We start from the raw sequence: 22,648 nt of genomic DNA on the forward strand, positions 1-22,648 counted from the left end.
TTTATCTGCAATATATTTTGTTCTGAGGAAGGATTTATACCTGAAACCTCAACTCTCGTGGTTTTCTCAATGGATGCTACCTGAACTGCTGAGTATTTCTAGCATTTTCTGTCTTTGTTTCATATCCTTTATACCCACCACCAAACATGTGTTAATAATCTAGTTTCCTTTCAAATTATTGTACTTGTGCTTCAGTTGATGGCTTCTCTTTTTCCATTAACTCAAGAGTTCCTTCCCTCCCAAGACTCTGTCCTGTTTCCCACTCTATTCATATCAATTACCTTCACCAATCACATCCAATCCTATTAACATTTTTGCTGATCAATCCAGCCTCCATTCAACTCACGTCAGATCACAATCCTTCAGTGCTTACCACCTCCGATCCCTTTAGAATGTAGTGGATATATCATTGTCAAATAAGTCCTGGGCCCAACCATCTTCAGCTGCTTCATCAATGACCTTCCCTCCATCATAAGGTCAGAAATGGGGATGTTCGCTGATGATTGCACAGTGTTCAGTTCCATTCGCAACCCCTCAAATAATGAAGCAGTTCGTGTCCGCATGCAGCAAGACCTGGACAACATCCAGGCTTGGGCTCATAAGTGGCAAGTAACATTCGCGCCAGATAAGTGCCAGGCAATGATCATCTCCAACAAGAGAGAGTCTAACCACCTCCCCTTGACATTCAACGGCATTACCATCGCCGAATCCCCCACCATCAACATCCTGGGGGTCACCAATGACCAGAAACTTAACTGGACCAGCCATATAAATACTGTGGTTACAATAGCAGGTCAGAGGCTGGGTATTCTGTGGCGAGTGACTCACCTCCTGACTCCCCAAAGCCTTTCCACCATCTACAAGGCACAAGTCAGGAGTGTGATGGAATACTCCCCACTTGCCTGGATGAGTGCAGCTCCAACAACACTCAAGAAGCTCGACACCATCCAGGACAAAGCAGCCCGCTTGATTGGCAACCCATCCACCACCCTAAACATTCACTCCCTTCACCACCGGCGCACAGTGGCTGCAGTGTGTACCATTCACAGGATGCACTGCAGCAACTCGCCAAGGCTTCTTCGAAAGCACCTCCCAAACCCGCGACCTCTACCACCTAGAAGGACAAGCGCAGCAGGTACATGGGAACAACACCACCTGCACGTTCCCCTCCAAGTCACACACCATCCCGACTCGGAAATATATCACCGTTCCTTCAATGTCGCTGGGTCAAAATCCTGGAACTCCCTTCCTGTGGGAGAACCTTTACCACACAGACTGCAGCGGTTCAAGAAGACGGCTCATCACCACCTTCTCAAGGGCAATTAATGCCGGCCTTGCCAGTGATGCCCACATCCCATGAACAAGTAAAAAAAATTATTGCTGAGAAGGTGGTGATGGGCTTTTACAACTGAGTGGTTTTCCAGGCCATTTCAAAGGACATTAAGAATCAACAATACAATGTGGGATTGTAGTATGTCGGCCAAATCAAGTAGGGCTGCCAGATTCCCTTCCCTGAAGGACACTAGTGAAACAGTTCGGTTTTTACAACAATCTGGGAGCATTCTTGGTGTCAATCCACAAATCAACAGATTTGAACTCTCAACTTCTGGGTTGATCATTCAGTACCAGAACCACTACACCACCGTATAAATTTGATATCTTTGATACCCTTCTGCGGAATATAAATTGTGTTTATGTGAATTCTTCCAAGATGGAGTTTTCTCATGTCTCTCCCAAGTCTCGCAAACTGCTACTACCTTTGATGTCTCTTTTTACTCTTTTCAGCCATGTGCTGCATTATGGGTCTTGGCCCTTCACCTTGGTTTCTTAATAATAAAAAAGGGCCTTCCCTTGTCAAAGTATATTACAGCTGTATGAAAAAGGTCCACTTCACTTCCCGTGTTACTAACTTGCTATTTTTTTTAACTTGGATCTCATTTATTTGAAACTTTCACCATAGTAAACAATTTGCTTGAAAACCGTGGGAGGCTGAGTAGATGAAATATCAGGACCAATGACTTAAGAAGTGTATTAACAACATACGAGTTCCTGATCACTGATTACAAAATGACAGACACACTAGAGATGTAAAGTCAACTCAGCCGTTTATAAATAAGATGGATACCAAATTGGGATGCAAAGGTATTAAAAGATTGGGGAAAAAGGCAGGGAATTGGGATTAATAAAATAAAGCTATCATGAAACACATACGGAGGAATATAAGAACATAACAAATAGGAGCAGGAGTAGGCCATACTGCCCTCGAGCCTGATCCCACTATTCAATAAGATCGTGGCTGATCTTTGACCTCAACTCCACTTTCCTGCCTGATCCCCATATCCCTTGATCCCCTTAGTGTCCAAAAATCTATCAATCTTAGCCTTGAATATACTCGACGACTGAGCATCCACAGCACTCTGGGGTAGAGAATTCCAAAGATTCGCAACCCTCAGTGAAGAAATTCCCCCTCATCTCAGTCCTAAGTGGCCGACCCCTTATCCTTAGACTCTGCCCCCTAGTTCTGGACTCTCCAGCTAGGGGAAACATTCTCTCAGCATCTACCCTGTCAAGCCCTCTCAGAATCTTATATGTTTCAATGAGATCACCTCTCATTCTTCTAAACTCCAGAGAATATAGGACCATTCTATTCAATCTCTCCTCATGGGACAACAATCCATCCCAGGAATCAATCTAATGAACCTTTGTTGCACCGCCTCTAAGGCAAGTATATCCTTCCTTAGGTAAGGAAACCAAAACTGTACATAGTACTCCAGGTGTGGTCTCACCAAAGCCCTGTACAATTGCAGCAAGACTTCTTTACTCTTGTACTCCAACCCCCTTGCAATAATGGCCAACATACCATTTGCCTTCCTAATTGCTTGCTGTACTTGCATGTTAACTTTGTGTTTCATGTACAAGGACACCCAAATCCCTCTGAACACCAACATTTAATAGTTTCTCACCATTTAAAAATATTGTGTTTTTCTATTCTTCCTACCAAAGTGAATAACCTCACATTTCCCCACATTGTACTCCATCTGCCACCTTCTTGCCCACTCACTTAACCTGTCTGTATCCCTTTGCAGATTCTTTGCGTCCTCCTCACTGCTTACTTTCCCACCTAGCATTGTATCATCAACAAACTTGGATATATTACACTTGGCCCCTTCATCTAAGTCATTAATACAGATTGTAAATGGCTGAGGCTCAAGTACCGATCCTTGTGGCACTCCATTAGTTACAGCTTGCCAACCTGAAAATGACCCGTTTATTCCTACTCTCTGTTTTCTGTCTGTTAACCAATTCTCTATCCATGCTAATATATTACTCCCAACCCCATGAGCCCTTATCTTAAGTAACAACCTTTTGTGTGGCACCTTATCGAATGCCTTTTGAAAATCCAAATAAACTACATCCATTGGTTCCCCTTTATCTATCCTGCTAGTTACATCCTCAAAAAACTCCAGTAGATTTGTCAAACACGATTTCCCTTTCATAAAACCATGTTGCCTCTGCCTCATCATATTATGTTTTCTTAAGTGCCCCATTACTACGACCTTAATAATGGATTCCAGCATTTTCCCGACTACTGATGCCAGGCTAACTGGCCTGTAGTTCCGTGTTTTCTCTCTCCCTCCTTTCTTGAATAGTGGGGTTACATTTGCTACCTTCCAATCCATTGGAACCGTTCTAGAATCTAAGGAATTTTGGAAGATCACAACCAATGCTCCACTATCTCTGCAGCCACCTCTTTTAGAACCCCATTTTGTAGGCCATGAGGTCCAGGAGATTTGTTGGCTTTTAGTCCCATTAATTTCTCCAGTACTTTTTCTTTACTAATATTAATTACTTTAAGTTCCTCAATCTTGTTGGACCCTTAGTTCCCTTCTATTTCCGGTATATATTTTGCGTCCTCTACTGTGAAGACAGATACAAAATATTTGTTTAACATCTCTGCCATTTCCTTATTCCCCATTTTAATTTCTCCTGTCTCAGTTTCTAAGGGACCCACGTTTATTTTCACTACTCTCTTCCTTTTTACATACTTGTAGAAACTCTTACAATCTGTTTTTATATTTCTTGCTAGTTTACTCTCATATTCAACTTTCTCCCTCTTTATCAATTTTTTGGTTATCCTTTGTAGGTTTCTAAAACTCTCCCAATCCTCAGGCTTACTACTCTTCTTGGAAACATTATAATCCTCTTCTTTTAATCTAATACTATCCTTAACTTCTTTAGTTAGCCACGGATGGATCACTTTTCCCATGGAGTTTTTATTCCTCAATGGAATGTATATTCATTGAGAATTATGAAATATTTCTTTAAATGTTCACCATTGCTTATCTCCCATCATATCTTTTAATCTAATTTCCCAATCTACCATAGCCAACTCACCCCTCATACCTATGTAATTTGCTTTGTTTAAGTTTAAGACTCTAGTTTTGAACTTAATTACGTCACTCTTGAATTCAATGTGAAATTCTATCAGATCATGATCACTCTTCCCCAGCGGATCCCTTACTATGCAATTACTAATTAACCCAGTCTCATTACACAAGACAAGATCTAAAATAGCCTGTTCCCTGGTTGGTTCCACGACATATTGTTCTAGGAAACTGTCTTGAGTGCATTCAATGAACTTATCCTCCAAGCTACTTTTGCCAATTTGATTTGCCCAGTCTATATGAAGATTGAAGTCCCCCACAATTATTGCATTACCTTTGTTACAAGTTCCTCTTATTTATTGATTAATACTCTGTCCAACAGTATAACTACTGTTAGGGAGCCTATAAACCACTCTCACCAGAGTTTTTTGCCCCTTGTTATTTCTTATCTCCACCCATACTGATTCTACTTCCTGATCTTCCGAGCCAAGATCATTTCTCACTACTGTCCTTAAGTCATCCTTTATTATCATGGCTATCCCTACCCCACCTTTTCCATTTTGTCTGTCTTTTCGAAAAGTCAAGTACCCTGGAATATTTAGGTCCCAACCTTGGTCACTTTGCAACCATGTCTCAGTAATAGCTATTAGATCAAACCCATTTATCTCTATTTGTGCCGTTAATTCATCTATCTTGTTACGAATGTTTCGTGCATTGCGATAAAGCACCTTTAATTTTAACTTTTTATTATTTTTCCCTGATTTGATCTTGTTCACTGATGCACTAATACCGTTGAACACACTGTCCCTTCCTGACACAGTCTGTTTATCTTTACCCAAATTGCTACACTGCTCTATGGCCTTTACTTTTCCTTTTAGATTTATAAATTTACCCTTACCTGAACCCTTGGCTTGATACGTCAAATGAAATACGTGCCTAAAGAACTGGAACATACTAAGTGCTTTACAATTTCATTTACAATAGTGCAAGGTTTCTTGATTTCCTTTCTGTCCTCCACTGACTGCACTTTTGCAACACTCCTGTAAATGGTTCTGATAGTCACACATTTGGTGCACCATAGATAAGGTTTTCATCTGGGAACACACTTCTTACCGGGGCTACCGGTGTTTATACATCCCACTTTTAAAATTAACATAGGAGCTGGGATACAGAAAAATGAGGCTAGGTTAAAGATTTAAAGTAAAAACAAATGAAAAAAGGGTAGAAAGGAATATATTATTAGTTGGAAAAAATTAAAGTTAAAATAATAACAAACAGGGAGCCAATAGGAAAGAAGAAAGAAAAAGGGGACAACAAGTTGATGAGTGGTAAAGTGTTTACATTTTAAATTTTTTATGTGAAATTGTGTTTTCAATATTTATTTGAATAGTTTCAGGTTCTTCCTGTGAAAAAGCTATTCCTGATATTTAAGTAGCTTTATTACTGTTTATTAAGCATCATAGTGCGCAAGCTAAAAACTTACGAAACCAATCATACTGGGTGACAGGAGCTTCCCTGAACCAGCTAGCTGTCTGAAGGTTAAGATAATAAACATAAGATGTCCAACCTGTTTATTGACATCATTCTCTCGTTCATTAATAGCTTCTTGTTCTTTTTTTGCTGTTTCTTCACCATTATCCACCGCATCTACATCCCCATCCTCTTCTTCATCCTCTTCTTCATTATCTTCAACCTCTTCATCTTCATCTTTTAGAACTTCTCTCTGCAACAAAAGTAAATTAATCAATTTATCTCAGAATACTTTATATTCCCACTCAAAGAAAACAGTACAAGAAAAAGTTAACTGTTTGAGCAAAATTGTTGAATAAATAAAAGTAATAATATGTGCTTGCATTAATATAGTCCCTTATTTTGGCAACATGATGCAAAAAGTGGTAATGCAATTTGTGTGCTAGGTCCTGATCTGACACAAGCACACTAAGGCCAAGTACTATAAGACCATTCTCTGAGAAATATCTCACACCACTTTGAGAACACAATGGTTGTAGAATATATTCAGTCCTATGCAAAAATGAGACACTCCTATGAACTTTTAAAATTGCGTATAGAATCTTTTTAACGTTGGGAGAAAGTGGACACTCCCTCTGTGCTCTCCAAGCATTAAAAATTAGCTGTTGGTGGAGCAGAGCTCTGTGTATAAGTTGAAGTACTCGTGCCTCTGTTCTCACTTCACCTTGCTACCAGTCTACCAACTGTGCATTACAAATGGTAGATACTGGTACCTGCAGTATTACTTTACACAATTTCCACTTTTCCCCCTCAGTTTTGTTGCCTGTGGTCATAAAATATCTATGTTTTCACTAACAAACTGGAATAATTCCACTTGTATAACTTTTTCAATCAAGTATTTTTCCTCCAACTTTTTGTTTGTACATCTGTCATTGATCCATTTTAGACCTTACAAGAATGCTTAATAATGCTGCACTAAAAGTTTGTCAAGATTTATTTAGGCAATAATCCAACCATTTCCAATATTGTTAATTATTGTTGAAAATATATTTCTATTAACATAAAAAAGTGCATACTTACCTATAATTCCATTTTTATGTTTCTGCAATTAGATTTTATTCCACCATACCCAATTAAGTAAGTTCTTCATGCCTAAATCTTTAGGAATCCAAGATAATGAATTGTCAGCCAAGGAAAATCATTGGGGCGCAGGAAAGGGGGAAGAGGTTTCTGGATTATACTGAACCAATTTTTAAACCAGAATTTGTACCTCTAAGGCAACAAACACGTCACATCTCAAACAGGTCTTTACATCCAAAATAAGAATTTTTAAAATTTGTAAGTATGGGCTATTATAATAGATACAACTCTCAGACAGAAAAACTAATTATCAAAACCTGTGCATCACCTCCAGCATTTCCTTGTTGAGCTTTTTACTATACAATTGTAAACAATTTTACAACACCAAGTTATAGTCCAACCATTTTATTTGAAATTCACAAGCTTTCGGAGGCTTCCTCCTTCCTCAGGTGAATGTGGAAATGAAATCCTCGAACCCTTCGCATTTATAAATCACAGAACAATACCTGGTGATTACAGATCGTCTTTCCAACTGCCCGTTGCCAAGGCAATCACAGTGTGCAGACAGAGAGGTGTTACCTACGAGGCCACCGAATATACAAACAACCAAAAAAAAAGAGAGAGAGGCAGAAACATAGAAACATCCAGAAGGAAGAGAAAGACAGCAAATGACCCGTTATATTAAAAACAGATAACATTTGTTAGCTGGTGGGGTTACGTGTAGCGTGACATGAACCCAATATCCCGGTTGAGGCCGTCCTCATGGGTGCGGAACTTGGCTATCAATTTCTGCTCGACGATTTTGCGTTGTCGTGTGTCTCGAAGGCCGCCTTGGAGTATGCTTACCCGAAGGTCGGTGGCTGAATGTCCTTGACTGCTGAAGTGTTCCCCGACTGGGAGGGAACCCTCCTGTCTGGCGATTGTTGCGCGGTGTCCGTTCATCCGTTGTCGCAGCGTCTGCATGGTCTCGCCAATGTACCATGCTCTGGGGCATCCTTTCCTGCAACGTATGAGGTAGACAACGTTGGCCGAGTCACAGGAGTATGAACCAGGCACCTGGTGCGTGGTGTTCTCTCGTGTGATGATGGTATCTGTGTCGATGATCTGGCATGTCTTGCAGAGGTTACCGTGGCAGGGTTGTGTGGTGTCGTGGACGCTGTTCTCCTGAAAGCTGGGTAATTTGCTGCGAACGATGGTCTGTTTGAGGTTGGGAGGCTGTTTAAAGGCGAGTAGTGGAGGTGTGGGGATGGCCATAGCGAGGTGTTCGTCGTCATTGATGACATGTTGAAGGCTGCGGAGAACATGGCGTAGTTTCTCCGCTCCGGGGAAGTACTGGACGACGGAGGGTACTCTGTTGGTTGCGTCCCGTGTTTGTCTTCTGAGGAGGTCTATGCGATTTTTCGCTGTGGCCTGTCGGAACTGTCGATCGATGAGTCGAGCATCATATCCCGTTCTTACTAGGGCGTCTTTCAGCGTCTGTAGGTGTCCATCGCGTTCCTCCTCGTCTGAGCAGACCCTGTGTATTCGCAGGGCCTGTCCATAGGGGATGTCCTCTTTGACGTGGTTAGGGTGGAAGCTGGAAAAGTGGAGCATCGTGAGGTTGTCCGTGGGCTTGCGGTAGAGTGAGGTGCTGAGGTGCCCGTCTTTGATGGAGATTCGTGTGTCCAAGAAAGAAACTGATTCTGAGGAGTAGTCCATGGTGAGCTTGATGGTGGGATGGAACTTGTTGATGTTATCGTGTAGTCTCTTTAGTGATTCCTCGCCGTGGGTCCCTTTAAATTTGAGCTGAAGGCCAGATTGTGCATCCCACATAAGGTTAGCTCTTTGCTCAGGACCAAATCTGTGATTCAGCTATGAACAATTATTCTGATGAACAACCCCCACAAAATTGCAGGCAATCTGCTTGCTATGTTGGCTAGCTTTGTACCAGCAACTAAGCAGGAAAAACTTAAACGTAACTGAGATTGCAAAGGACCAGAGAAGCCACAGCAAAAAGTTGCCAGGTAGTGAAGAATTAAACTCAAATGAAATGTGATTTTTACTATACAAGTTAAGCTACCACAAATATTCTGTGACCAACAGCTAAGCTGGCAGGCAATTCAACCTTACAAGAGGTTCTCAGTGGTGAGACTGGCCTGTTTCCATCAAAGTCCACTGTTTAATAATGCCCTATTTCTTTAATGGGTCTAGGCACATGGCATGCCAAGATTAATAAGTAAAATCTACAATAACTCCTTTAAGGTAGTTTAACTCTGCTTTGTAACTTTTGAAATATAAATGTATCCTTTTTTCCCCCAAAACTGGAATTAATTAGGCAAAATTCAATAAATCTGTTGAAATCTTTTGAAATTGAGTGCAATCCACATGTAGTGGCTACATCAAACCAATATATTTTACTATAAGAAACATTTATGCAAATGTTAATTTTTTCCAGTAAGGTTTTATTGTAAACGTGCAGTAAAATCATCACATCTATAATAAATGTAAAGACTTTGCAAAACCAGATACTGTACCTTCAATAAACGACACAGGCATACTCTTTTACCACTTTGAATGGCCCACATTTATTAAAATGGCTTTATAGTGGCTGAAATATCACCCTTATTTTGTTTAGTGAAGACAATTTTAAAGTAAAACATTGATACCTTGTGCATGTAAGACCCACACCCTATTTCAAAATTATTGTAACATAAAAAGGTCAGGACTCCTCATACCTAAATGTTTAATAATTACTTTGTTTACAAAAAAAGGTCTAGGTGAAGGTCAATGCTAAGTAATGAATGCTATTGTCAACTGTGGGTAAGACTCGCTCATACTTTACCCAAACAATGAAGGGAGGGATTTTCTGAGTGAAAGTAATGTTTCCAACCACATTAACAACATCTTCAAATACCAGTGCTGTGCACATTGAATCAGTCAAGTGCTGTGGATCGAGGTTAACAGTTTGTGACATAGGTTTGCGATGCTGAAAATGGGTTTGGGAAAGAGCAGATAAAACACCAGTTAAGCTAATTAAGTGTAAGGAATCTTACAACACCAGGTTATAGTCCAACAATTTTATTTTAAAATCACAAGCTTTCGGAGATTATCTCCTTCGAAAGGCAGAGAGAGAGAGAGAGAGAATTTCCAGTTGTATTAAAAACAGATAACTTTTTTTTCCCTGCTGGTGGGGTTACGTGTAGCGTGACATAAACCCAAGATCCCGGTTGAGGCCGTCCTCATGGGTGCGGAACTTGGCTATAAATTTCTGCTCGACGATTTTGTGTTGTCGTGTGTCTCGAAGGCCACGTACTCCCCGCGTGGGAGACTTCTACTGCCTCCCAAAGATACACAAAGCCAACACAGCCGGACGTCCTATCATATCAGGCAACGGAACCCTGTGTGAGAACCTCTCTGGATATGTCAAGGGCATCCTGAAACCCATCGTACAGGGAACCCCCAGCTTCTGTCGCGACACTACAGACTTCCTACAAAAACTCAGCACCCACAGACCAGTTGAACCAGGAACACTTCTCACCACGATGGACGTCTCGGCACTCTACACCAGTATCCCCCACGATGACGGCATCGCTGCAACAGCCTCAGTACTCAACACCAACAACAGCCAATCTCCAGACGCCATCCTACAACTCATCCGCTTCATCCTGGATCACAATGTCTTCACCTTCGATAACCAGTTCTTTACCCAAACACACGGAACAGCCATGGGGACCAAATTCGCACCCCAATAGGCCAACATTTTCATGCACAAGTTCGAGCACGACTTCTTCACTGCACAGGACCTCCAACCAACGCTATACACCAGATACATCGACGACATTTTCTTCCTATGGACCCACGGCGAAGAATCACTGAAGAGACTACACGATAACATCAACAAGTTCCATCCCACCATCAAACTCACCATGGACTACTCCTCAGAATCGGTTTCTTTCTTGGACACACAAATCTCCATCAAAGACGGGCACCTCAGCACCTCACTCTACCACAAGCCCACAGACAACCTTACGATGCTTCACTTTTCCAGCTTCCACCCTAACCACGTCAAAGAGGCCATCCCCTATGGACAGGCCCTACGAATACACAGGATCTGCTCAGGCGAGGAGGAACGCGATGGACACCTACAAACGCTGAAAGACGCCCTCGTAAGAATGGGATATGACGCTCGACTTGTCGATCGACAGTTCCGACTGGCCACAGCGAAGAATCGCATAGACCTCCTCAGAAGACAAACACGGGACGCAACCAAGAGTACCCTCCGTCGTCCAGTACTTCCCCAGAGGGGAGAAACTACGCCACGTTCTCCGCAGCCTTCAACATGTCATCGATGACGACAAACACCTCGCTAAGGCCATCCCCACGCCTCCACTACTCGCCTTCAAACAGCCTCCCAACCTCAAACAGACCATCGTTCGCAGCAAATTACCCAGCTTTCAGGAGAACAGCGTCCACGACACCACACAACCCTCCCACGGCAACCTCTGCAAGACATGCCAGATCATCGACACAGATACCACCATCACACGAGAGGACACCACCCACCAGGTACATGGTTCATACTCCTGTGACTCGGCCAACGTTGTCTACCTCATACGTTGCAGGAAAGGATGGCCCAGAGCATGGTACATTGGTGAGACCATGCAGACGCTGCGACAACGGATGAACGGACACCGCGCAACAATCGCCAGACAGGAGGGTTCCCTCCCAGTCGGGGAACACTTTAGCAGTCAAGGACATTCAGCCACCGACCTTCGGGTAAGCGTTCTCCAAGGCGGCCTTCGAGACACACGACAACGCAAAATCGTCGAGCAGAAATTGATAGCCAAGTTCCGCACCCATGAGGACGGCCTCAACCGGGATCTTGGGTTCATGTCACGCTACACGTAACCCCACCAGCAGGGGAAAAAAAAGTTATCTGTTTTTAATACAACTGGAAATTCTCTCTCTCTCTGCCTTTCGGGTCTCTTTCTGTCTGTATAATTTGACACATTGTGTATTCAGCATACTGGGACCTACTGTTTTCCGTGGCTAACCTGTCTGAACACCAACGACACCTTTGATTGGTGTGATGGTGTCCCAGCCTAATATAAGATATGCGATTTGAGAACCTCTCATTCACTACTCACCTGACGAAGGAGATAATCTTCGAAAGCTTGTGATTTTAAAATAAAATTGTTGGACTATAACCTGGTGTTGTAAGATTCCTTACATTTGTCCACCCCAGTCCATCACCAGCATCTCCACATCATGGCTAATTAAGTGGGTGAGGCAGTTTCCAAATAAAGCATGCCATGTTCAATTTCTGGCTTGTGTATGCATCATTTGTAAGTCCAAGTCAAAACTGGCAGTAATGGATCAAACTTGTAATAAAACAATGGAATTTTGTCCTGTTTCAGCTGTCATCACCTTTTCAGATGAAGATTGACACACATAGCAGGTTAAAGATCTGACTGCTACACATTTCAGTTAAAGAAATCGCTCATGCCAAAGAACGAACGGTCATTCATTGGTCTTGTGGAGACTAAGTAACACAGAGTGATCCATTATGATAAGCTTAAACCCATAGGAAACATTACATTGTACATAATGAAAGATACACAAATTATCTGCCACAAGCCAGGTTGTCTGTTTCTTTTTGTTGCATAGGCAACCATTTCCAATTCTTAAACTTAATGTGCCCTTCATCTATTCAAAAGTACACATAGCATAAGAAACAAAGGCAAAGACTATGGGGTAGAAATTGATACGTGCTGTGCCTGTTTCTCGGATACAAAATGGGTGCAACACACCATTTTAGCAGTGGGATGGCCTGCGCCCAATCTGCACAGGCGATGGTCCCACTGTTAAATCCGTGGGGCCCGTTTTCTAGGCTTCCTGGGCAGACACCTGAAACAGGAGGGGCCAAATGCCCTTGAGGAACCTTTTCAGAATGTTTTCTCCGATGAGCGGGACAAGCCTGCCCTGCTCAGGAACCTTCAACAGTCATATCTGCCGCCAACCAGAGGTAGATTGCGAACATTTTTTTATTTTAAAAAACTGGTAGAGTGTTTCCCCCGATTCGAAATGAGTTGCAATCTTCCCCCCCCCCACCCCCGCCAACCCCTGTGGAAGCGCGACCAGTGCCAGCAGCTCGCACCAAGTATGCTAATGAGGTCCGAGGATCAATTCCTATCGATCCTCAGGCCTCTTGCTTCACGTGCACGCTCGTCAGAGCCGAGTCTGGACCTGAAAATGGCTCCAGACTAATTTCTACCTCTATGCCTTTGAACTATTTTTCATGATGGTATGCATGCGTGCAGTTTGTGAACTTCATTCATGACCCCCATGTACATCCTGTGGCTACGTACGTGTGGTACTCTCTGTGCTTTCCTTCTGGCAGCAGTGGAAAATGGCTCTTCCAAGTTGGGACTTTCAGATTATTAAGAATGGAGAATTAGCAACATTCTGATGATGCAGTAACGAGAGCAAGTCCTCAAACAGTTGCTATGAAAAGCTCATTGTTTGACTGCTACATCTGGCCTGATAGGCTTATGGCCTGAATACCAACGTCCTGCCTCTAAGGTTCCCTGTTTAGCTCACTGGTGGCTGGTGCTTCACATAAAACCCTTACAGGACCCCTTCTATCTGGGCTGAATTCAAATCCAAGCTCCAGAGGGAAAAGGGCAATGTATTAACGCACTACACCATCCTAAACTCTTTTACCATATTAGTAATGGGCTCAGAATAGCCAGGTAATAATTATATATTTTATGAGAATTTTTTTTTAAATGTAACTTTACATGTTGAAATAGGTTGCTATTTCTCTTTATCAATTTTACAGATTCCCATCACACATAGTCTAATGTACACAATGGTTATGTTAGAACCACTGATGTTTACAGCACAGAAGGTGGTCATTCGGCCCATAATGTCTGTGCTGGCTCTTGGCCAAAGCTATCCAAAACTAAACCCACTCTCTCCCCAAAACCTTGTATCTTCCTCTGTTTCAAATATTTATCCAATTTTCCCTTAAAAGATGCAGTAGTCTCTGCCTCCCAGTGGCAAAGCATTCCAAGACCCAGTAAATGACCCAGAATTTCCTCAGAGCTGCTCATGTTTCGCTAATGTAACTTCCCGAAAGTGCGGTGCAAACCCTGTTTACTCGCGTGATCGGGGTTTCTGCTGCACTTACAGTGAAGTTATGGCGCCAGAGCGGCAGCAGCTCCTTGGATAGTCTGACCCAAAGTGTCATCCCATCCCAGTTAATATGTTTCTTTAAAACAAGTACTCATAACATTAGTGTAAAATATAAATGTTAATTATATGTTTCTTCTAGTTAAAACATTTACTCAATTAGAAGTGACATCGATGACTGCGAAAGACGTATTTAATACAGTAACTACTGCCTTTCTTGAATTCAGAACATTGATTTACTGGTATTTCATACTGCCCTGCTACATAGTTAGAATAAGTAATCCTACATATTTCAGTTCAAGGCTCAGGAATGGCGTTAAGTGAAGAACAAAACAGTCTATTCATATTTAATTTTTACTGGATTATCCCACTGGCAGCTGCTACAAATACTACTAGTCAGTACTTTCCGTCGTTATTTATGAAAGAGAAAACATTTTCCATTCTCATTCAGATATCAGAGAGATAGCTGTTTTCTGTAAAACTCATTGTGGTATTAAACAATACATTATTGGTATCTGCTTTCTTCTCTAAATATTATACTCTTTAAATCTGTCAAGTTGCTGCATCAGAAAATATTCTAAATTTACCGATTAACAAAGATGGACAAAATGTTTATGAACAAAAACCAAAATATAATTTTCAATCATGGAAACCGCTGACAGATTCACAGAACATCCTTACATTTTTGTGATCACAAATAAACAAAAAACTCTTGTGGAAAATAAAATTTAAGTAGTGCAAAGTGAGGTTAAATTTTTAAAAACTTATTACTCTGTGAAGGTCAAACTATGTGGTAGCATACATGTAAAAATTCAGAATAGCTGGATTATTAGAATTAGAATATATTCTAATCTAACCCCTTGCTTACCGGATGGTTCAGTTGCTAAGTACCCAGTGTGGAGCTGAGCCATACAGACCAGAAAATTCCAAAGTTTTATCTCCTGTCCGCACTGAATTAGCTGATCTCAGCAGGTGTACAATTTGACACTTTGAGGTAGTGTTTCCTCTTTTGGCACAATCGGAAAATTGTGCTGGTTCGGTTACGGTTCAAGTTTCCGCTAAAATTTATTTGCATAATCACAAATGTAAAATATTTCAGGAACCATCGCAATTGGGCAGCGTAATAGAACGTAATTGTTCCTTTTTTTCCTTTTCCATTAAAAAGTATTCCTTGATGCATTTAAGAGTGGTAAACAGGTGCAGTTTCATTAATACAGCTGAAAATGGGTTTATTACCAAAAGCAGTTTTAATAAGGGTGTCCAGTCCTCCGCCTGTGAGTAACCTGATTTAAAATCACTGAAAATGACTTTAAAAGAAAAACTATACTGAACCATTTAAAAGTTTCACTGGGGTACACTAGTCAATTTCTTGGTAAATTAAATATTTTTTGATATGAAAAAACTTATAAAACGTGCCTACTAGTGCCTGTGCACCTAAGAAAATGAGCACAATTTGAAGAGCCTTCCCGAACCAGCGCAATCGGCGGAATCTCGCAACGTCGACCTTAGGGCGTGGCCAGTTTTGTGGACAGGGCCTGATTCGGGCGAATTGAATCTTGAACCAGCGTAAAAGATCGTGGAAAATACGAGCGCAAGAGGTTTTGGGCGTAACTCACCTAAGTTTTAAATGCTCCGATCCTTTGCACTGCTTTGGCCGATTGTGTCCAGATTGCCCTGGCATCTGTGGTGTCATCATCTTGCATAAGGAAGCTGACCCCATGTCTACAGATGATGTTGCCAATCGGAAGCATACAAATGAGGAATAAGAGAGGACCAAGGATGGGATCTCGAGACACACCAAAGATAAATATGGAGGGGTGAGAAAAGAGCCATTAGAGAAGATGTGCTTGCTAGATTGGAACATTTATAAGTGGAACTAAGCACGGTGGTGCCACGTAAATGGACCACATAGGAGAGTGGAGAAGGATAAAGTAGTCAGCAGTGTTGAACACCACAAATTGGACAAGGAGGGATAGCATGCCCAGTCAGCAATCACAAAATATCTTGTTTGTCACTTTTCCCAGGGTGCTGTCAGAATGGTGGGGTGGTAGGTAGGGAGGGCTAAGGAGTTGAGGTTGGGCTTTCTGAGGAACGAGGTTTTAAAGGACAGAACAGAAACCAAGGAAAGGGAGTCATTGACGTCAGGAAGCATTTGGCCAAGGAGAGGTAGATGTGTGGTCATGAGGGTATCAAGAGCACTGGAGGTGAGTCTCACAGAGGACATGAGGTCAAGGAGAAGAAGTGGGGAGATGGGGAGAAGCTACGTGGAGAAAAAAGACTTCTTAAAAAAAATTCATTCATGGGATGGGGGCGTCGCTGGCAAGGCCAGCATTTATTGCCCATCCCTAATTGCCCTTGAGAAGGTGGTAGTGAGCCACCTTCTTCAACCGCTGCAGTCCGTGTGGTGAAGGTTCTCCCACAGTGCTGTTGGGAAGGGAGTTCCAGGATCTTGACCGAGCGACGATGAAGGAATGACGATAGATTTCTGAGTCAGGATAGTGTGTGGCTTGGAGGGGAATGTACAGGTGGTGGTGTTCCCATGCGCCTGCTGCCCTTGTCCTTTTAGGTGGTAGAGGTCGCAGGTTTGGGAGGTGCTGTTCAAGAAGCCTTGGCGAGTTGCTGCAGTGCACCCTGTGGATGGTACATACTGCAGCCACTGTGCGCCGGTGGTGAAGGGAGTGAATGTTTAAGGTGGTGGATGGGGTGCCAATCAAGTGGACTGCTTTGTCCTGGATGGTGTCGAGCTTCTTGAGTGCTGTTGGAGATGCACTCATCCAGGCAAGTGGAGAGTATTCCATCACATTCCTGACTCGTGCCTTGTAGATGGTGGAAAGGCTTTGTGGAGTCTGGAGGTGAGTCACTTGCCACAGAATACCCAGCCTCTGGCCATGCACATGTAGCCACAGTATTTATGTGGCTGGTCCAGTTTAGTTTCTGGTCAATGGTGACGCCCAGAACGTTGATGGTGAGGGATTCAGCAATGGTAATGCCATTGAATGTCAAGGGGAGGTGGTTAGACACTCTCTTGTTGGAGATGGTCATTGCCTGCCACTTGTCTGGCGCAAATATTACTTGCTACTTATGAGCCCAAGCCTGGGTGTTGTCCAGGTCTTGCTGCATGCGGGCTCGGACTGCTTCATTATCTGAGGGTTGCGAATGGTACTGAGCACTGTGCAATCATCAGCGAACATCCCCATTTCTGACCTTATGATGGAGGGAAGGTCAATGATGATACAGCTGAAGATGGTTGGGCCTAAGACACCGCCCTGAGGAACTCCTGCAGTGATGTCCTGGGGCTAAGATGATTGGCCTCCAACAACCACTACCAACTTGCTTTGCGCTAGGTATGACTCCAGCCACTGGAGAGTTTTCCCCGATTCCCATTGACTTCAACTTTACTAGGACTCCTTGGTGCCACACTCGCTCAAATGCTGCATTGATGTCAAGGGCAATTACTCTCACCTCACCTCTGGAATTCAGCTCTTTTGTCCATGTTTGGACCAAGGCTGTAATGAGGTCTAGAGCAAAGCATCCTGGCGGAACCCAAACTGAGCATTGGTGAGCAGGTTATTGGTGAGTAAGTGCCGCCTGATAGCAACGTCGACGACACCTTCCATCACTTTGCTAATGATTAAGAGTAGACTATGGGGCGGTAATTGGCTGGATTGGATTTGTCCTGCTTTTTATGAACAGGACATAACTGGGCAATTTTCCATTTTGTTGCGTAGATGCCAGTGTTGTAGCTGTACTGGAACAGTTTGGCTACATAAGAACATAAGAACATAAGAAATTGGAGCAGGAGTAGGCCAATCGGCCCCTCGAGCCTGCTCCGCCATTCGATAAGATCATGGCTGATCTGATCCCAACCACAAATCTAAAGAACACAAGAAGTAGGAGCAGGACCCGGCCACACAGCCCCTGGGCCCTCTCCGCCACCCACAGGGCATTGACCGATCCGAACTCAGCTTCATGTCCAATTTCCTGCCCGCTCCCCATAACCCCTAATTCCCTTTACTTCTAGAAAACTGTCTATTTCTGTTTTAAATTTATCTAATGATGTAGCTTCCACAGCTTCCTGGGGCAGCAAATTCCACAGACCTACCACACTCTGAGTGAAGAAGTTTCTCCTCATCTCAGTTTTGAAAGAGCAGCCCCTTATTCTAAGATTATGCCCCCTAGTTCTAGTTTCACCCATCTTTGGGAACATCCTTACTGCATCCACCCGATCAAGCCCCTTCACAATCTTATATGTTTCAATAAGATCGCGGTTAGTTCTGGAGCACAAGTCTTTAGCACTACAGCCAGGATGTTGTCGGGGCCCATAGCCTTTGCTGTGTCAAGTGCACTCAGCCGTTTCTTGATATCACGTGGAGTGAATCGAATTGGCTGAAGACTGGCTCCTTTGATGGTGGGGATATCGGGAGGAGGCCAAGATGGATCATCCACTTGGCACTTCTGGCTGAAGATGGTTGCAAATGTTTCAGCCTTGTCTTTTGCACTCACGTGCTGGACTCTGTCATCATTGAGGATGGGGATGTTCATGGAGCCTCCTCCTCCCGTTAGTTGTTTAATTGTCCACCACCATTCATGACTGGATGTGGCAGGACTGCAGAATTTTGATCTGATCCGTTGGTTGTGAGATCGCTTAACTCTGTCTATAGCATGCTGCTTCCACTGTTTAGCATGCATGTAGTCCTGTGTTGTAGCTTCACCAGGTTGGCATCTCATTTTTAGGTTCGCCTGGTGCTGCTCTGGGCATGCTCTTCTACACTCCTCATGGAACCAGGTTGATCCCCTGACTTGTTGGTAATGGTAGAGTGAGGGATATGCCGGGCCACGGGGTTACAGATTGTGCTGGAATACAATTCTGCGGCTGCTGATGGCCCACAGCGTCTCATGGATGCCCAGTTTTGAGCTGCTAGATCTGATCTATCCCATTTAGCACGTTGGTAGTGCCACACAACACAAGGACTGTGCGATGGTCCCTCCTACCAACACCATCATGGACAGATGCATCTGTGACAAGTTGATTGGTGAAGACAAGGTCAAGTAGGTTTTTCCCTCGTGTTGGTTCTCTCACCACCTGCCGCAGGCCCAGTCCGGCAGCTATGTCCTTCAGGACTCGGCCAGCTCGGTCAGTTGCGGTGCTTCCGAGCCACTCTTGGTAATGGACATTGAAGTCCCCTACCCAGAGTACATTCTGTGCCCTTGCTACCCTCAGTGCTTCCTCCAAGTGGTGCTCAACATGGAGGAGGACTGATTTATCATCAGGACGGTAGGTGGTAATCAGCAGGAGGTTGCTGCTGCTGGTGGATCTGTCCTGGTCGGACAGGACATACCCAGGGATAGTGTTGGAGGAGTCTGGGATGTTGGCTGAAAGGTATGATTCTGTGAGTACGGCTATGTCAGACTGTTGCTTGACTAGTCTGTGGGACAGCTCTCCCAATTTTGGCACAAGTCCCCAGATGTTTGCAGGGTCGACTGGGCTTGGTTTGCCTTTGTCATGTCTGGTGTCTAGTGGTCCGATGCCGGGTGGTCCGTCCGGTTTTATTCTTACGATGACTTTTTTTTGCTGGATTGTACAACTGTGTGTCTTGCTTGGCCATTTCAGAGGGCAATTAAGAATCAGCCACATTGCTGTGGGTCCAGGATCACATATAGGCCAGACCGGGTAAGTGGGACAGGTTTCCTTCCCTAAAGGACAATAGTGAACCAGGTGGGTTTTTATGACAATCCGGTAGTTTCATGGTCACCATTACTGATGCATTTATATAACGCCTTTCATTAGCTCAGGATGTCCCAAAGCTCTTTACAGTAAATTAAGTACTTTTTAAGTGTAATCATGTACTGTAGGGAAACGCAGCAACCAATTTGCAGACAGCAAGGTTCCACAAACTGCAATTAGATACAGGACCAGATAATCTGTTTTAGTTGTCTTGGTTGAGGGATATTATTGGCCAGGACACGAATAGCATTCCCCTGCCTTTCTTTAAATTGTGCCATGGGATCTTTCACGTGCGCCTGAGAGAAGGGGGGTCTCGGTTTAACGTCTCATCCAAAAGACGGCACGTCCAGCAATGCAGTGCTCCCTCAGTATCAGCATGGATTATTTGCTCATCTCTTGAGTGAGACTTGAACCCATGACCTTTTGACTCAGAGGCAAGACTGTTACCACTGAGCCAAGACTGACATAATGACTTAAGGCCAGGGATGCAGTATGGGTAGGGCAGGGGAAATCAACAGCAAGGGAGGATGAAGAGAAGGAGGTCGAGGCAGCTGAGCGGTTAGCTTTTCAAGATAAAAAATGTCTATTAGCTCCTCACACTTGATGTTGGAGGTCAAGATGGATGAAGAAGGGAGTTGAAGGAGGTGAATTGTTAATAAGAAAACAAGTCCTTACCCTCAAGGATAATTCTGGAATAGGACAAAGATTTGGCCATGGAGAAGGAGATGAAATATTCTTTAAGGTAGTCGAGTCAGATCTGGTGATGAACAACCAATCCAGGCACATATCAGGTGCACTGAAGCTGATAAATTTCAGGCATAAAAGCCATGGGGTGGGAACTGTATGGGCTAATGACAGAGCTTGGATATGAGGGACTGTGTGGGGATTAAGGTGTCAAAGGTGGTAGCAATGGAGCTCTTGTGCAGGTTGACAGTGGCAGCAACGTTGCGGAAGTTTGCAGATAAGCAGAAATTCGGAAATGTAGTAAACAGTAAAGATAGTAACAGACTTCAGGAAGACATAGACAGACTGGTGAAATGGGCAGACACATGGCAGATGAAATTTAACAGAGAAGTGTGAAGTGATTCATTTTGGTAGGAAGAATGAGAAGCGGCAATATAAACTAAATGGTACAACTTTAAAGGGGTGTAGGAACAGGGAGACCTGGGGGTGTACAACAACAGTAACAACTTGCATTTATATAGTGCCTTTAACGTAGTAAAACGTCCCTAGGCGCTTCACAAGAGCGTTATCAAACAAAATTTGACAACGAGCCACATAAGGAGGTATTAGGACAGGTGACCAAAGCTTGGTCAAAGAGGTAGGTTTTAAGGAGCATCTTAAAGGAGGAGAGAGAGGTAGCGAGGCGGAGAGGCTTAGGGAGGAATTCCAGAGCTTAGGGCCTAGACAGCTGAAGGCACGGTCGCCAATGGTGGAGCGATTAAAATCAGGGATGCATAAGAGGCAAGAATCGGGGGAGCGCAGAGATTGCGGAGGGTTGTAAGGCTGGAGGAGGTTACAGAGATAGGGAGGGGCGAGGCCATGGAGGGATTTGAAAACAAGAATGAGAATTTTAAAATCAAGGCATTCCCGGACCGGGAGCCAATGTAGGTCAGCGAGCACAGGAGTGATGGGAGAACGGGAAATGGTGTGAGTTAGGATACAGGCAGCAGAGTTTTGGATGAGCTCAAGTTTATGGAGAGTGGGAGGCCAGCCAGAAGAGCATTGGAATAGTCCAGTCTGGAGGGAACAGACCTCTGTCAGATGAGGGTTTCAGCAGCAGATGAGATGAGCTGAGGCAGGAGCGGAGACAGACGATGTTATGGAGGTGGAAGTAGCCGGTCGGAAGCTCATCTCAGGGTCAAATAGGATGCCAATGTTGCAAGCAATCTGGTTCAGCCTCAGACAGTGGCCAGGGAGAGGGATGGAGTCGGTGGCTAGGGAACAGAGTTTGCGGCGGGGACCAAAGACAATGGCTTCGGTCTTCTCAACATTTAATTGGAGGAAATTTATGGTCATCCAGTACTGGATGTCAGCGAAGCAATGTGACAACTGAGAGACAGTGGAGAGGTCGAGGGAGGTGGTTGTGAGGTAGAGCTGGATGTGTAGAAAAGTTTTGAAGGTGGCAGGACAAGTTGAAAAGGCATACCCTTGGCTTTATAAATAGAGGCATAGAGTACAAAAGCCAGGAAGTTATGCTAAACCTATATAAAACACTGGTTAGACTCCAGCTGGAATATTGTGGCCAATTCTGGGCACCACACTTTAGAAATGATGTCAAGGCCTTAGAGAGGGTGCAGAGGAGATTTACTAGAGTGATGAAAGACTTTAGTTATGCGGAAAGACGACAGAAACTGGGGTAGTTCTCCTTAGAGCAGAGAAGGTTAAGGGGATATTTGGTAGAGGTACTCAAAATCGTGAAGGGTTTTGATAGAGTAAATAAGGAGAAACTGTTTCCAGTGGCAGAAGGATCGGTAACCAGAGGACACAGATTTAAGGTGATTGGCAAAAGAACCAGAGGCGAAATGAGGGGGAAAAAAAATTAGGCAGCAAGTTGTTATCATCCGGAATGCACTGCCTGAAAGGGTGGTGGATGCAGATTCATTAATAACTTTCAAAAGGGAATTGGGTAAATACTTTGAGGGGAAAAATTTGCAGGTCTATGGGGAAAGAGCAGAGGAGTGGGACTAATTGGATAGCTCTTTCAAAGAGCAGGCATGATGGCCCAATGGCCTCCTTCCACGCTGTATCATTCTATGATTCTCATTTCGGTAAAGGCTGAAATCACTGAGGTGGAGGAGATGCTTGTTGCAAA

At 43.7% G+C, this 22,648-nt stretch overlaps 1 protein-coding gene across 6 annotated transcripts in view; it reads right to left on the reverse strand.

The window, feature by feature from the left end:
* Positions 1-22,648, reverse strand: part of rpgra (retinitis pigmentosa GTPase regulator a) — a 128,117-nt gene that overhangs the window by 21,646 nt on the left and 83,823 nt on the right. For all 6 annotated transcript variants that reach the window (XM_067992862.1, XM_067992861.1, XM_067992863.1 and 3 more), the window contains one exon: positions 5,953-6,108. In XM_067992862.1, the coding sequence (XP_067848963.1) occupies positions 5,953-6,108 (156 nt within the window). The remainder of the gene's footprint in view (positions 1-5,952; positions 6,109-22,648) is intronic.

This window comes from Heptranchias perlo, chromosome 11 (genome assembly GCF_035084215.1).
Source record: "Heptranchias perlo isolate sHepPer1 chromosome 11, sHepPer1.hap1, whole genome shotgun sequence".
Classification (NCBI taxonomy): Eukaryota; Metazoa; Chordata; class Chondrichthyes; order Hexanchiformes; family Hexanchidae; genus Heptranchias; species Heptranchias perlo.